Source organism: Apteryx rowi, unplaced genomic scaffold (genome assembly GCF_003343035.1).
Source record: "Apteryx rowi isolate R43461 unplaced genomic scaffold, aptRow1 scaffold_63, whole genome shotgun sequence".
Lineage (NCBI taxonomy): Eukaryota > Metazoa > Chordata > Aves > Apterygiformes > Apterygidae > Apteryx > Apteryx rowi.
In genome coordinates, this window is record NW_020450905.1 from 1,518,684 (window position 1) to 1,533,971 (window position 15,288).

The 15,288-nt window shown below is 37.7% G+C and overlaps 1 protein-coding gene across 1 annotated transcript in view; it reads left to right on the forward strand.

Moving 5' to 3' along the window:
- Positions 1-15,288, forward strand: part of GRID2 (glutamate ionotropic receptor delta type subunit 2) — a 714,293-nt gene that overhangs the window by 489,965 nt on the left and 209,040 nt on the right. The window contains exons 6-8 of the mRNA XM_026084197.1: positions 361-534; positions 6,250-6,411; positions 14,826-14,945. Coding sequence (XP_025939982.1) covers positions 361-534; positions 6,250-6,411; positions 14,826-14,945 — 456 coding nt within the window. The remainder of the gene's footprint in view (positions 1-360; positions 535-6,249; positions 6,412-14,825; positions 14,946-15,288) is intronic.

The window sequence follows — 15,288 nt, forward strand, 5'->3', positions numbered from 1 at the left end:
TCCTACTGATTTACACATTATCTGCCAAGAATGCTGTGAAAGTCTTTTAAGTAAAAGATCAAAGGTAGAAGGAGAGGGAGAGAAAAATCCAAATAGAACAACTAAGCCCAGTTAGGTCTACGAGGATTCTCTAATGTTTGGGCACAGTACACTTAAAACACATTAAATTATTATAAGCATGGTAGGTCAGTCATTTTAATGAGCATGCATAAGTTCTCTTTGAGGCTGTGGCAGAGCTGAGCAATAGCTGTGTAGCAGTCACGTGTCTCTTGGTCCTCTCTGTTGATTTTTCATTTATAATTTTGTGGTAATACTTCTGCGTTTTAACTTTTCTGCATATTCTCTCCCTTTTTCTTACAGGAAATAAATGATGTGGATGTGCAGGAGCTGGTGAGAAGGTCAATTGGAAGGTTAACAATTATTCGGCAGACATTTCCAGTCCCCCAAAACATAAGTCAGCGCTGTTTCCGTGGCAACCACAGAATATCTTCATCACTGTGTGATCCGAAGGACCCTTTCTCCCAGAGCATGGAGGTAGTTTACATACCAGGATATTCCCACCTGTGAACTGTCTTTCTAGATGAGTTCAAGGTTTATCCCTAGCGGCTTAGTGTAATTTAATGTTTATTTTTTCATGTCCTCTCTGACATGTAGTTTAATGGTTCACGATGAGACTGGGAAAATACTTGGGTGGGGGGCCGAGAGTGGTTCTGATGGATGAGAACGGCTTGCCTATTGCACAACTAGTGAGGAAAATTTGGAAAAACCCACATGAGGTCCAAATAGTAGGGTAGTATTTTTACTCTCCTGTTAAATTTTATTTTTTATCTCCTCATGAAGAACTTCCTCCCCATAGCCAATGTCTTATGAAGTGTGTGCTGTGCTTCTCTAAGCCACAGAGGTGTCGACAATTGGAAAGGCATCCTGGGGAGCACCCACGTCGCTTTTTTCAAACTCGGTGTCTGAGGACCTAGATTTCTGTCTATGTTCCAAAGAGGCCTTGTTTTTAGGGATGTTAATTACAAATTTCACTGACCTCCTGGCACTGGCTCATAATTCCATGTTGCTTCTTGTCAATGAGATACACACACAAATATGTACAGACTTTCAAAGAGAGCAGAAACCAAGATGTATTTCTATGCTATTTCCATGTTTCTGATCTTCCAAGGATAGAAATTGTTGAAACTGCTTCAGCGATTTTTTTTTTTTTGGGGGGGGGGGGTGAAATGACACTTCTGACATTTTGCCACATCTTTAAACTTGTTTAATATTCTCTTTTCTTTATGCCCCTCTTTCTTGCTTTCAGGTGACTAGCCTGGGTGCTGGTGGGGTTTTCATAACGAAAACGAATTCAGAAAAGGAAATAAAACAATTATAAGTGTAAAAGATTTTTCCGGTGTCTCCTGTTTCAAAAAATCAAGTGAAAGCAAAATTTCATTTGAAAGACATTTAAAGACAAAGCAAAACATGAACTGAAAGCTAAATACCCTATTTATTTTATGATTAGGTCTCATCATCGCTGTGGGAAAGTTGAATCAAACCAGATACCCTACTCAGGGCCCAGTTTCACAATTAAACCCTAATAGTCTTACTACCGTATCAAATCAGCAACAAATCATGGCCACTGTCCTACCAAATTTACATATCTTTTTCAAGAGCTGGTCTTCCCTCTCTTAATATGTCTAGTTAGGCTTGGTTATGGCGAAGCTATGGCAAATCAGGAATGCGACATTAGCTTAAAATATCGATTTTACTCTAGTTCTTTGGTGTGGTCGTATATGGACTTGCGGAAAGAGAACCGTATGGGCAGTGGTGCCAAAGGAGCATACCTGACTGAGCAGCAAAGACAGCAGTCTCCAGGAAAACGATGATCTTGCGATGCTGAAGGAAAGAAGGGAGTGAGAGAAAACAATGGGAGAAAAATGGGAAGATATTAGTGTGTCCTTACCTGATTAAAATTAAAAATGTGTAAGGGGGAGAGAAAGCAAGAGAAGCGTGGCTGGGCTTGCCATGTTCCAGGTTAGCTGCAAGAATCACTGGCTTGCTAATTGCTTGCAGAGCAGCCAGCAGACAACTATTGATGACGTGAAAAACCTTCAGCCACAGCACGCTGTGCTGCCGTCCTATTAGCTAGCACTCTTAAAATAAACAGGGCTGTGTGAGGTCAGTAAATGCATAGAATATCTCTAGGGACTCTTTAGGAGCTGTGAAAAATGTTTAGGTTGCACAGTGCTGTTGGGGCAGCAGTTCCCTAGAGGGAACTTTGTTCGTCTATGGGTAGTATGTAAAAGCTGAGGGTATGATAATATGCCACCACTAGAGATTGCAAAAAGCAGTTTTCATGAACAGAGTTACTGACTAGAGCAGCGTGGAAAGCAAGAGTTCTGTATTAATGGGAGGCTTCATGTTTTAATTTATTTTCATTTCAACCAAACCAAACTCCCTCCAGGGGAAGAAAAAAAATCTAGAAATCAAACCATTTCGTAGAACAGCTTGTTTTCTACAAATTGGCAAATTCCACTGAACGTGTTAGTGGACCATATGTCTTAACCTAAGTTTCTTGATCAAACTATTGCTTGGATAGCTGTAATCTTCCTGTTGAAAGCTTTCATAAATTTTCAATACAACAAAATGATGGAAGTTTGATTGATTTAACTGCTCTGCACAGTTGAGTTGCTGTGCTCCCTCTTTTCTCAAGAAAACTACACTTCATTAGTAGCAGAGTGAGACAATACTAAATAATGAAAGGCAGAAAAAGTCAGATGCAGCTTCCCCTGTGTCTTCACGTGATGCACAGACCTTAGAGCAGCTATGGGGTTTGTTCACTGTTTCTTTGTTCTTCCCAACAATATTATAATTAACTTCTATTCCAGTGGGAAATTGGAAGAGTTTATAAATTGAAAACCTGAATGTTCTTTTTTTTATGCTATCGAAGTGTGACTAATCAGAAATATTCTCTGGAAATTATAAGGGTGGATTTTTTAAGGTTTTTTTCTAAATTACTCCCCCTAACGGCTGTGTGAGTAATTGATTTTTTTAGTATCTTAATCAAAACACTGAAAAGGACTGTGGTGAAGATGTCTCATTGTGTCTGTAGAACTGTCCTGGTCAAACAACCTCTATCACTTTGGAGGCCCTTCTCAAAAGGCAAAGGAAGTTAAAAGCTGGATTAACAGAAGTCGTTACTGCTATTATTCTTTAGGCTAAAAACTCAGTGCACTAGTCAAATTTTACAGAAAATAAGCATAATTGATCCATATTAATCACTCATACGTAATCTAATTACTAAATATCTTGCTTCAGATTTCTTTAACCAAAATTAATAAAGTTAATTTATCTTAATTTAGGGTAACATTAGTTAGTATCTGAAGTTAATATTGCATCTACAGAGCATTATTCAGTTATATACTGCTTGTTAATGCAAGTGCCCAGCAATTAGTTTGAGAGACTTGGAATAAACAGAGTATCAGTAACTGACACCAGGCAATGCATTAAATGTCTTGGTAAATTTATGTGGGAAATGAGTAAAAGTGTAAAGTAACTTTAAATTGCAGTCCTGCTGTGTATTAGGACAATTATTAATGAAGTATGCTTCTGGCAATGGAAGGAAGGGTGATTTTCAGAAGCAGAAATTAATTGTAGTGTCTTTATCATTGTATTATCAGTGATTGATTGCTGTTAATGTTAAGCTGAACTATTAGTAAAGGAATAACAATGCTTAATAACTGCCGAACTCTGTACTCTTGAGCCCTATTAATACTTGATGAAGGCCCAGCTATATTACTCTTAGATTAGTAAGTGCATCCTTCCTCATGAACTGTGACAACAGTTTTCTCTTCTCATGATATTAAGTTATGGAAGCTACCTTGAGAGCAATGTCACTTTGTTGGGAAATGATGACTTGGCATCTGTAGCCCTTCATGTACCAATTTAGTGCCATTAGTGACCTTATTGTCTGTGCTCGTTAGAGGCTTTTTGTTTGGTTGGGGTTTTTTTGTGAAGGGTTATGTAAAATGAACTCACGTCACAGTGTTGTAATAATTCCTTCTCTCCCCCCAAAACAAATTTCCCTGTGGTGCTGACTTCTCTGGGAAAATAGAGTGTTAGCTGAATTCCATCAATTCTTTGTAGGTTTAGGGAATACATAGATAAGTCAACCAAATTATTTTTCAAGTGCTGCATTAAACTGAACGCGGGTGCTCAATCCGTGCTTCTAACCCTGCCATTCACAGTGATTGCTGGCCTGTGCCCTTGCAGGAAGTAAATTAGTTCCTGTGTTAAACGACCGAGTTCTCAAATGAAAATATTCATAACTGCTGGACCTAGGTGAAAAGCTTGACTAAGAATAAAGAGCAATCTTCCAGAAAAAGGAAGTGAAGGATCATTGGCGTTCAAAGAAAAATAAGGATCAGAAACACTGTGCGCTTGTGGTGCCAACAGTACAGAGTTATAACAGCAGTCGGGAGTCCCAGGAGTTTATTGGGAGGGAAAGCAGCAGACCATTAGATCTCCCTAAATAAAATGTAGGAGGCAAAATGCCTGAGGAAATTTTGGCCAGGTAGGGAGACGGATGAACTCTTTCCTGGATACTAGTAGGGAAGAAGCCTGTCACAAAAGCTTTCTGTGAGAATTGTACAGAGCAGATTGCAGATGACATAGGCAAAGCCAGCATAAAAGATTGAATTTACATAAGAAAATCAAAATATAAAATACAGCATATATTATAAAGAGTAATTGGGCAGGAAGAGATGTAATTCTGTTTTTGAAGGTGCTGTGTGGATTTGCTGATCAGCATTGCAGACTCTTCAGAATTATTGTGCTTCCTGGCCTCTTCCTGCTCCCAATTACTGCAGGACTTTCCCAATCTTTGGGTATTTTCAAGAGGCAGAATAAGGGCGTTCTCCCTAAAGCTGGCGTAATTTCTTATTATAGACATCCTTTTAAGGTTTTGAGGAGACCATCTGTATAGAGAAACCCTTGCATAGAGCAGTTAACATATTCCACAAATCTGGGTCTTTTGGCAAGTCTATGACTGATGGAGGAAAAAAAAAACCCAGCAACCCTGCCTCATTTAGCAAATTGCTGCTAGCTAGTTTGTTTTCAGGGGCTAGAAATGCTCACAGCCCCCTTCACAGTACAGCTGAGGAAACCAAGTTTGCCTTGATAACTGCAGGCCCCATGGCTTCAAATGACCCATAGGTTATCTAAAAATAATATTCCCAAAGTCCTTCTCATTTATGAATGTCATTTTGCTTTCCAAGCACCTGTGAGCTGGTGATTCTATTTATGATACTGTTAGCAACTTAAACGTTCCTGGCATTTCGGGACAGAGCTGAGTAAAAGAAGGCTGCTATTTTAAATTATTTGTTTCAGAAGTGTTTGTGATTATGCACTCCTGTTATTTTGTATTGAACTGCATCTTTCACATCTGACTTTGTACTGCATGCATTTAAAAATACATATATAGAAAAGGTACCAGGTAAGTGGAATGGGCAGACAGGTTTTTTTTCTTTTCTTGAGTTCAATTCTCCTTTCATCGATGCTAAACCAGAACTTCCTAACACTGTAGGTGTATAAACATGCCCACATGAAGCATGGACGTATATATACGTAGTAAGAGTTTTATTCTGCAAGGATTTAACAGCCATTGCCGAATACTTTGACAGGAAACATTGTCAACTTCAGAATCAGCATGAAACTGCACACCAAGAAAGATCCCGTCAGGTCAGATTTTGTACCAAAGGTTGCCCTGGTCAGAATCGGCTGCAAAAATCAGGAACAAAAACCATGTTCTAGTGATTTGTGTTTAAATTTCAGAGTTTTTGTTTTTTGAAAGAGCAAATGTTCTTGTTATGTGAAGTGCGCTCTGAGAGAATTTGGTGATGTCTGCATGTCTGGTGGCTGAAAAATTGAAAGTTCCTTGCAACTTTTTAAAATTAAAAGAAAGACTGTTTATGTTCATGAGTTGGGCTTTAAATCCTGGAAGTGGAACTGTGCCCGTGGTTGGACTGTCTGTACTTCACGAGTGTAGTTTGCCTTTACAAACTGAGTGCAGCGTTACAGCCCCTAGCTGCTGTTACTGCCAGAGCCAAAGGAATGACTTTTTGACTCTTACAGTGTCTTCTTATTACCAAATAAGCCGTTTAATTATCAGCAAGTTATGGGTGAGGCAAAACAAATAGTAAATTCTGGCTGCTGGCAGGACACCACAAATAATGTGCTAACACTCCCGTTTTAATATCTTTGCAGATTTCAAACCTGTATATATATGACACTGTCCTTCTGTTGGCAAATGCCTTTCACAAGAAGCTAGAAGACAGGAAGTGGCACAGCATGGCCAGCTTGACCTGCATCCGAAAGAATTCCAAACCGTGGCAAGGAGGACGATCCATGCTGGACACCATCAAGAAGGTACCTTGTTCCTATAGTTCATCTTCTGTGATTTCTAAGTTAATTGCATTAGATGGTATTTCCTGCTGAGATCTGGACTATTCTTGCCAGTACCTGCAGTCTCTATTCAAAGCAATAGTTTTGATGTGTTTAGAATTTCTGAAGGAAAACAGTCTTTAATTATTTTTATTTCTTTTCCATGTCATAATAAGCATATTGAAGTTAATTAATTGAGTCCATTTATTATCAAACTAGTAGAAATTTCAAGTGCAAATAATATCACATTGGAAAAGTATCACAGGTTAGGAGGTAAAGCGGAGAATTTTTTTTTTTTTTTCTGAAGTAATTTATGTTATAAACAAATCATTGTTCAGTCAGCAGGACAGTATAAGAAAAAAAGATTGGACAATTATACCCAGCTGATATTCTGTCGAATGTGTTGTTGCACTGCTATCAACATTTATATAGGGATAATAGAAATGAGAGCAAGGAAAGCTATATTAAGTGATCTAGTCTATATCCTGCCATTGCAAAACTGTTCCCTACAGTAGACTGTTTTGTCTAATGTTAAGCTTGGTAGATGAAGCTCTAACTGCTTCCCTGTGAATGTTATTTCATACCTTAATCATGCTTGTTATCCAAGTAGTTCTTCCTCTTCTTCAGCATTTAATGATATTTTTACTAGTTATTCCCCTTCTTTCATGATGTTTACAGCTGCCACATACTTAGAGACAATTATAACAGCCTTCCAGGTCAGTATTTAGTCAAAATATACATAGCTTGATAGTTTACCTGTTTCCTTATAAATTATTCCATTTGGTCCAGTTTCCTTATGTAATTGATGTCTCTCATAAAACTGCATTCTCGTTTGTCTTAATGTACTTTCTCGTAAAGTATATTTACATTTAAAGTGCTGCCAGCGTATGCACTGTAAATACAAAAGAAGTGATAGCTTAAAAAAAAAGTGCTTTATTTAAGGCTTTCATTAAAAGGACATAAAAATAATTTAAAATATAATGTTTCAAGAAGTTGCTGTTCTGCATTAGGCCTTTAACTACACCAGAAATGATGCAGGCAAGATGTAAGGACTTCAGTGGCTCATTTGAACGCTGTTCATTTTTTTCCCCAGTCCTGGGACCTATCTGCATTAGCTCCAGCAGAGCAGTTCAAGACTTTCTCCAAAGGCTGTCCCCGATTTCCATTCTAATAGTTGGAAGTTGTGAGACTTCAGGGGTAATCTAGGACACATTTCGGGGCAGGACCTGGCTTTCAGCAACTTTAAATCATATTGTGCTTAACCTATCAGAGCAATTTCCAATGCACATTTTCCAGTCCCATGTATTTTAGGCTACATTTAAGGCAAGGCTGATTCCGGGACTTTCTTATCAACTTGTCTTTTGTAAACGCTATTGCACACTTTTTTGTTAATAAACTAAAGGCTATTCCTACTTACTCAAATCCAAATGGAGCTGCCTGCGCTGGAGAAGTCAGAATACCTACTTCCACATTAGAATTAGAGTTCACTTTCCGAGCTGGGGGTTTCAAGCAAACTCTCTTAGCCCTGCTAGCATCTCTAAATTTTGGGTTGAAGCACTCCAACCATGAAAGGGACTGCTGACTATTTTTCATCGTAAGCATTTATGGGATGTTTGCGGATGTGAGACTGATCCTGTTCTCCTCAAAACACCCTTTATGCTGCTGCTTACCACCATCTTGTCATCTTGCATCTCAACCATGGAGTTTATTCAGTTCTTTACCACATTGACCTAGCTAGCATATGTAGTTTATCTTCTTCCTTCTCCCACCTTCTAAGATGATATGATTAATAAAACAAACTCCTCCTGTGACCATTCACAAAACAGCTGCACAGTGTTGAAGATTAATTTGGCAATGCTTTACCCTGAAATGTGAAGAGAAATGGCCAACCAAGAAATATGAAAGCATTCAAGAAGGCAGGAGCAAATGAAACTTGCAGAGTTGTGGTTAACTTGAATCAAATGCCATGGAAATTCCTGACGTGCAGCTCTAACCAGGCTTGTTACCTGTTGCTTTTGGATTTCTCTGCTAGTTGAATCAGATGGCTTTGATGAGAAGCCATTTTACTGGCACAAATTGAAGGATCTAAATAGTCTTTACTTGTATTGTGCTGACTAAGATGAATATCTAGAAGTAACATGATGGAACTGAAGGAATCTAAATAATTGTTTGTACTGCCTTGTGCTGACAGAGAGGAACTTAGAGAAGTAACATACTAAAATTGAAAGTCAAAACTAAATGCAGAATTAAATACAGCAATTTCCTATAGCTATGTGTGCCATTTTTGCTCCTGTGCAGAGGAGGGCTAAAGACTGTGATTGAGCAAAGGAATTGTGTAAGAAAGAGGAATTCTGCTTCGGTTCCGAGGTCTACTTTCCCTTTGAATTCACTAAAGCCCTTCCATAGAAGAACTTCAGAATCAGTTTTGTATTTTTGAAAAGAAAAAGGTGGCATTGATGAAGAATGTCTGATGAAATGTCAGAAAAACAATAACATTAAAAAATAACACGAGGAAAAATAAAAAAAAACACTACAGCTCTCTTTTTGAGAATCCTTCCATTTTCCATGTTCAGTTTTTCCCGTTAAACATCTGTCCTCTTGGGTCATCTTGGAACATCCACTAAAGCCAACTGAAATAAAAAGCATTTCTCAAAAAACACGTTAGTTTTGCTTTCTTTTCATTTTGGAAGGGAACGGGAAAAAGTTGTGACCGTGTTGTACTTAAATAGTTTCAAGAACAAAACAATCTGCATTTTCATTTTGAAATCAGCACCATTTCAGAAAAGGAACCTTATCCTGGGATATGATATGAAGATACTGTTTTACCTCAGAATGAAAATGCATTTTGAGTTTCTTGGATACATCTGGAAAAGGAGCTTCTACCCTCTGCACAACTTTACCTTCATAACAACCTGTATCCTATAGTAGAATCACAGTCTTGTCCCAAATTGCCCCTCATGTCAGTGTAGTTTATTGTATCAYGGCTGATATTGTATCACGGCTGGGAAAACTGTTACGGAAGAAATGCCTGATTTTGGCAGCCTGCACGAGAAAAGGGCTGCGCTCCTCACAGCAGCAAAGCAGAGGCGATGTTTCCATCTACAGCTGCTTATGGCTGGGCTCTTCTGCTTTCTTGCAGCTAAGAAAGCAGAAAAAAATAATTCTAGCACAAGGTTTTTTAGAAGAAAATCTGTCTTCTAGAATCAGAGATCAAGAAAAGAACCTATCTGACAGTATTTTAGCTGCAGGTGGAATGTAACTCTGATTTCTGGAGGGAAAAATAGCAAAAGAGATGGGAAATTTCTGTAAGCTACACACTGGAGAAGGTGAGAGAAAGTTCTACCTGCAGCACTGTTTGTTAAAACTGGCAGAACTCTGACAGTAAATAAACTTTTTTTTTTTAAATGTTATTAATGAGCTAGTATGGAAGAGCAGGGAATGAGGGGGAATTAGAGCTTCAAATGTTTCTTGAAATAACAAAATAGCTATCTGAATCATCCCCTACTGTCCTTTGTTATTTTTCGTTGTTGAACATTTGATTCCTAGGTCATTATTTTTACAAACAACTCCAAAAGTTGTTTTTCTATGTGAATTCAGCTGATTCAACAAGGCCTAAAAATCATTCCAAGCCCACTAATGTTAATAAAAGTTAATATTTGTTCCTATCCATTCTAGAACTGAATAATTAAATTCATCAGGAAATGCAATCATACTAATGAATTTGGCCAGCTTCACCAATTATTTCTAAATTCACTCCTTCAGTAGGAGCTATCCCCAAATGCATGTCCGGTTGTTTATTTCTCAGTAAGCTACTTTACAGCAAAAGAAATAAGTATTACTGGAAAACAATTCTACTGTTAGAAAAATTAATCATCCTGAATAGCCTGAGAATAAGTGTGATTATATGGAGGATCAACTCAGAAAAATGACATCAAATTATTGCATATATCTTCTTTCACGCTACCTGCTTTCTTCCCAGTCTCATTTGTTTACTTCACTGACAAACAGCAAATTTTTAGTGCCAGCAGCAGCATAGAGCCTATTTCAATGTGGAAAATGAGCTGTACCTTATGCTGTTTCATGAATCATGGACAGAATTGTCAACTAGTTCTGATCTCAGAATTACTGTCAGTGATGTTCAGTGACAATATATGAAACAGATATCAAATTGTTTTTCGGATAATAGATTTCCTTGCTGGCAGCTGAAAATGCTGTTTTGAGTTGTAAACTGAACAAATTTGATATTGAAAACATTGCTGAAGAATACAATATGAAATACTCATATTCAGTGCTTACAGGATTTTTTTCTGCTTATAGCCACAGATTTTTCCTTAATTGCAAAATAGCTAGTGTTTCAACATAACCATGTTTTGAAAAAAGGGAAATTTGAAAAGGAGCAGTGAGAAGCAGTGAAACGTTTTATAATTGATGCTTGGAAAGCTGACATTCCTATGTGAGGTCCTGACTGCTGGGTAAATAGCACTTAGTTCAGGGACTTACTTACAGTATAGTAGTGCCGAAGCATTTATAAACTGTAGTTTATCTTGCTAGTCTAGACAAGACTCAAGTAGACTCTAACTATATTGCTAAGCTTTATAATAGCTCTGCAAAGCCCAGAGCAGTGATCAGAAACATAAGTAAAATATTTTTGTCCTAACGACCGACGTTTCACTCTTCAGTTTTAAACGTGTCAGGAAATTGCATGGTTGTGGCTGAGTCTTGGAGGAATTTTAGCAAGTAGATGATAAATCTGTCTTCCTTTTCTCCTGAATAGTATTGTTTCTATAAGGAAGTTGAACAGAATGAAAAATTTCTGACTCTTACCCATTATCTTAATTAATGGTGAGAAAACTCAGAAAAATCTCATCAGGAAGCTACTGGATCAGTAACTGTCATGGATGGCCATTTCCTCCGTGGTCTTCTTCCACTATGCAATAAATCAAATAAATGTTTTAGAGAGATCCACATAGTGCAAAGACTATGCAGAAAAACTGGAGCAGTCACGAAACTCTCACTAGGCAATATGCTTCCCCGCTCCATGAGTCGTAAGCAGTAAAACAAGCACGTGTGTGCCATGTGAAATGCCGTGCAGGGCAGCAAGAGCTCCCAAATAACAGGGTTACCTGGGCTACTACGTCGAGCCAAGGCAAGCAGAGTGGCCCAGGGATGGCAGCCAGGCCCAGCAGGGCTGGGGCGACCAGGCAGGTCCCAGGTGAGGCCAGTTGGTACCTCTGAGAAGTTTTCTATCAGATTTTATTTTATTTTTTTATTATATGGGTGATTCTTCACTGTTTTGTCTTTCTGCCTCTTCCTTTTCCAAGCCAGGAGTGTTCCCATCTAATCTGAGCTGCTATTACATGATTTACAGATGTACGTAGTCTGTGAAAGTAAGCTCTAATCAAAGATACGCTTACACAAGAAATCTTCAAAGCATGAGAAAACTACCACAGTACATGAATAAGAAAAATTTCTGTTGTGATTACTGCTGGATTTGAGACAGGAAAAAAATAACTAGCAGACTTAGTTTGTGTCTTGTCTCAACCATAGCAGCCATTTAAAAATCAAGGTAAATAAACTTACACAATGGTTTTGCTGTAGATATTCCATTTCAAAATATGGTATTTAAGCCTGTTGGCCTGTATGAGATCTTAGGTGTTGTGTATATCCAAAGAACTTGTTTTTTTCTCAGAAAGCAGGTTTTAATGCCTCAGATGTTACTGATCTTAAATCTTTCTTCAAGTAATCATTTTGATCATATTTGCTCAAATAAGGACAAATGTTATAAAAAAGAACTAAATTTTTGAATTTGCTATGTCAAAAATCATCTAAGTTTTAGACAATATTGTATCTTCATGTCCCACAAATTATTAGCAACACTCAAAAGTTGGAAAGCTAAGCCACTTTAATTTTCCAGATAGAAGCCCCTGATTTAAAACATCTTCGCTCAAGGTTTTACTTCAATCCATAGGACTGCTGGACTATGGCAATTTTTAAATCAAACCTTGAAAAATGGTTTTGTGAAAGATTATCAGAAATACTGTGTCACTGTGAGACTACTTAATAACAAAATAAGAAAGAAGGAAAAAGGGGTTCCATACAGGCTCTCAGCTGTCCTGAAAGTGTGTGTTGACAGAAGGCTTTGGTGGAATATTTTTGTTGTTAGTTTTTGTTCTTACCTTCTGACTGGTCATTTCTGTACCAAAACACGCATCAGTGTATTTGAACCCTATTTTTCAGAATTTTCGCCTCCTTTTTCCAGGCCTGGTTGTGGCCAAGGTGCTCGGTAGGAGATCCTTTCCCTCTCAGCTCTGCTGCTCCTCTGTTAACTTTCACTCATTACCTACCTCAGACCTGCAGGTTCAGTTCACATTCGGGGGAAGATGCCTCAGGAGATGATATGGGCAATATGTAATACTATATAATATGGCAATATACAGTAAGGGGTCAGAGCTGTGTAGGACTGGGCACAGCGTGTGCTGTCAGGGAGGGTAGATCAGCCAGCCTGAGGCTTTCGGGGGTCAGGTGTGGATCCCCAGCCTTGCGTGTTTATGGCGCTTTGTAGGCATTTCTACCCCCACGTGTACCGTGAAATCCTGGCTTGGTTATTCAAAAAGCCCAATGAGACTGTGTGAAGAGAAAGGTGTGTGCAGCAGGTTTTTATTTCTGGTCAGTGAATAGGATGCAGTGAAATTTAAGTTACCAGAAAACTGGTTTATATTCCCGAAACTCAGTCCTTCAGCTAAGGATATGTTCATATGAATTTACAGGTAGGCAAAAGCTCCCTCTGTCTGCCCTCTGAACCGACTGGAGGTTGTGCCAGCTCCAATCTAAAAGCCATGAGGGTGTGATTTTTACAGAGTTGTGCTCAGGCTAATAAGTAACCTTAATGTTATGCCAGCCGTAGTGACATGTATTAAAATTGGCTGGCTGGCTCATGCTGCGGGTGGAATGACCTGGAGTCTTTCTGCAAAAGACCTTGTAGACATACCGTTACTCAGCAGATTGCTTTTTTCTTTTTTATTCTAGTGCCTCATCTGAAAAATAAAGATAATACAAGAGGTTAAAAAAATATATACATATATATGCAAAGTATTTTCCTGTTTTTAATTGAAAATGGCATATCAAAAATATTTATGTAGAAAATGTTTCCTTAACAATACTAGTCCCTAATAAGTTTTTAAAGTGCATCTCTGAGCAATTTCCTTTTTTTATTATAATCATATTAATGTTTTATAAAAGGATAACACTTTTTTTAGTTCACACTAATCTGCACTAGCAATGCAAATTTTGTATTTTATACAGTTTTTCTCAAAACAGAAGATGTGAGAATATAGCTTTTTAAAACATGATTCAGCAAGAATCATGCACTTAGTTAGGCACTTCATATGGCAAGAATTTATCTTCCAGTTTTTCAGTTCAAATAGTCAAACTGTAGCTGAAAAAGCAATCAGAACTGCAAAACTCTCATCTTATGTTTTGAAGCACAACTAGGCATTTATTATGGTTTTACACCAGAGACAGAAATTTTCTTGTGCGTATTTAAAATATTTTTCAAGTTTTTCAAATGAAGTGGATTAAAAGTCTGTTTTTTCCTGAATCTGAAAAACTGAGTGATTTTTCTAAGGCTTAAGGTTTTCACTGTAAACATTTCATTTGGCTTTGTTGATTTTTACAGTTCCAAGTCATCACAGTTCCTGTACAAAGATGAATTGTGTGTCATGTTGAATTAACCCTAGAATATACTTAGAATATTGCTGTGTCATGTGTAGCCTTTTCAGCTCTGATTCCTTATAGTGAATATTCACTCTTTCCTCCTTGCTATTTTCACYGCCTCCACCTAAAATTAAAAAAGTAAAAGTAAGCTTGAAAACTGCTACACTGTTGCATATCTTGTGAATTYTTAGTACTAGAAGACTTGTGGAGGAAAATGAACAAATCTCTCTATTCAGCTAGGCAAACTCCTAATCATTTCTGCTGATCACKTGTTGAAGAAATGAACTAATGGTTGTGTAATTTCTTTTATACATTTGTCCTTATTTTTAGTTCCTCTGAAATTAGTTGCAAAGCTGTTTTTTCAATGGGGCTAGAGTTTCATGCATATAGATACGCGCTGATAGGACAAAGGACAAAAGTCAGAGGGCAAAAATGCCAAAAGAAAGACTGTTGCTTGTTTTACATCTGCTTAGCGTTGTTGAATTTGTGTGATTAATCAGTGAAAAACTTTAATCCAGGGAAAATTTGGGGTTCTGAATTTTTAGGTAAATGCAATCCCTGGAAAACAGTCCTAATTCTGGTAGTTATGTATGTATTCTGCATAGTATGCAAATACCTTGGTTTAAAAAATATGTTATAGTTGTCTACTTCTGCATTTTCAATCCATTTTCTTTTTTTCCACTTAGGGTGGAGTGAATGGCTTGACTGGAGAACTCGAATTTGCGGAAAATGGGGGGAATCCCAATGTTCACTTTGAAATTCTGGGGACCAATTATGGAGAAGATCTTGGCAGAGGCATCCGCAAGGTGAGGCTACATGTATTTAAACAAGAGACACTTTTTTACTGATTTTTTTAAAAAACTTTCTTTTATTCGGTGCTAATAAAATACTATTTAATAGCAGATGATAATGCACGTTGTATGGTTGAGAATAGTGAMGAAAGGGGAGAAAAGTCTTGAACTTCTAGATACCCGTCCATTTTTTTCATTGCAAAGAGACTTTGCAGAAGCTGGTGTTGATCAAGGTGTTGTTCGTAACACACAATTTATTAACCTGCTGGTAGACTGTCCAAGAGACCAGTGAAGGCTGTTCTTTTGCAATGACTGTGACTATATTTCCAAAATAACAAATTTTACATTAAAACACATT